Source organism: Buceros rhinoceros, unplaced genomic scaffold (genome assembly GCF_000710305.1).
Source record: "Buceros rhinoceros silvestris isolate BGI_N320 unplaced genomic scaffold, ASM71030v1 scaffold27035, whole genome shotgun sequence".
NCBI classification, from domain to species: Eukaryota; Metazoa; Chordata; class Aves; order Bucerotiformes; family Bucerotidae; genus Buceros; species Buceros rhinoceros.
This window is the reverse complement of record NW_010414967.1, coordinates 1-767: the sequence shown is the minus strand read 5'-3', so window position 1 is coordinate 767 and position 767 is coordinate 1. Positions and strand designations below refer to the sequence as shown.

General features: G+C 60.9%; 1 protein-coding gene across 1 annotated transcript; it reads right to left on the bottom strand.

Moving 5' to 3' along the window:
• Nucleotides 1-399: 399 nt before the first annotated feature.
• On the bottom strand, nt 400-660 carry LOC104494456 (leucine-rich repeat extensin-like protein 5). Its single transcript, XM_010137277.1, has one exon. The coding sequence runs from the start codon at nt 658-660 to the stop codon at nt 400-402; it is 261 nt and encodes an 86-aa protein (XP_010135579.1).
• Between the last annotated feature and the right edge of the window lie 107 nt (nt 661-767).

The following is a 767-nucleotide window of genomic DNA, read 5'->3' as shown; positions in this document are numbered from 1 at the left end:
TGGGAGATGTTGGGGACAATGGGGACAAGGAGGACGGCAGTGATGGGAGCGTTGGGGATGGCGGGGACAGAGAGGATGATGGGGGACATGGGGACAAAGGGGGATGATGGGGACAGTGAGTATGACGGGGTGATGGAGATGATGGGTGATGTTGGGGACAATGGGGACAATGGAGGATGATGGGAGTGATGGAGATGGTGGTGACAATGGGGATGATGGGGGAGATGGGGCCAATGGGGGTGGCATGAGGACAACAGGGGATGATGGGGACAACGGGGGTGGCATGAGTGATGCGAACGATGAGGATGATGGGGACAACGGGGGATGATGGGGGTGATGGGGACAATGGGTGATGTTGGGGACCAGGGGGGACGAAGGGGATGATGGAGGTGACGGAATTCACGGGGGTGACGGGGATGGCGGGCGGTGGGAGGTGACAGGGGTGAGGGTGACAGGGATGCTGCTGGCGGTGGGGATGATGGGGACAGTGGGATGCTGGAGATGGACAATGAGGATGATGATGGTGACAGGGATGATGGTGATGACGGGGGACAATGGGGGTGATGTAGATGATAGCGGTGATGGGGGTGACAAGGATGACGTAGGTGAGGATGTTGGGGACAATGGGAGTGATGGAGATGACAGGGCTACAGGGACCATGGGTACAGCAGGGCTGACACGAGGACGACGGGGACGACGCTCACCGTGCACGTGGAGGAAGGCCCGCGCCGTGTGCTGCCCGGCGCTGCTGCGCGCCCGGCACGTGT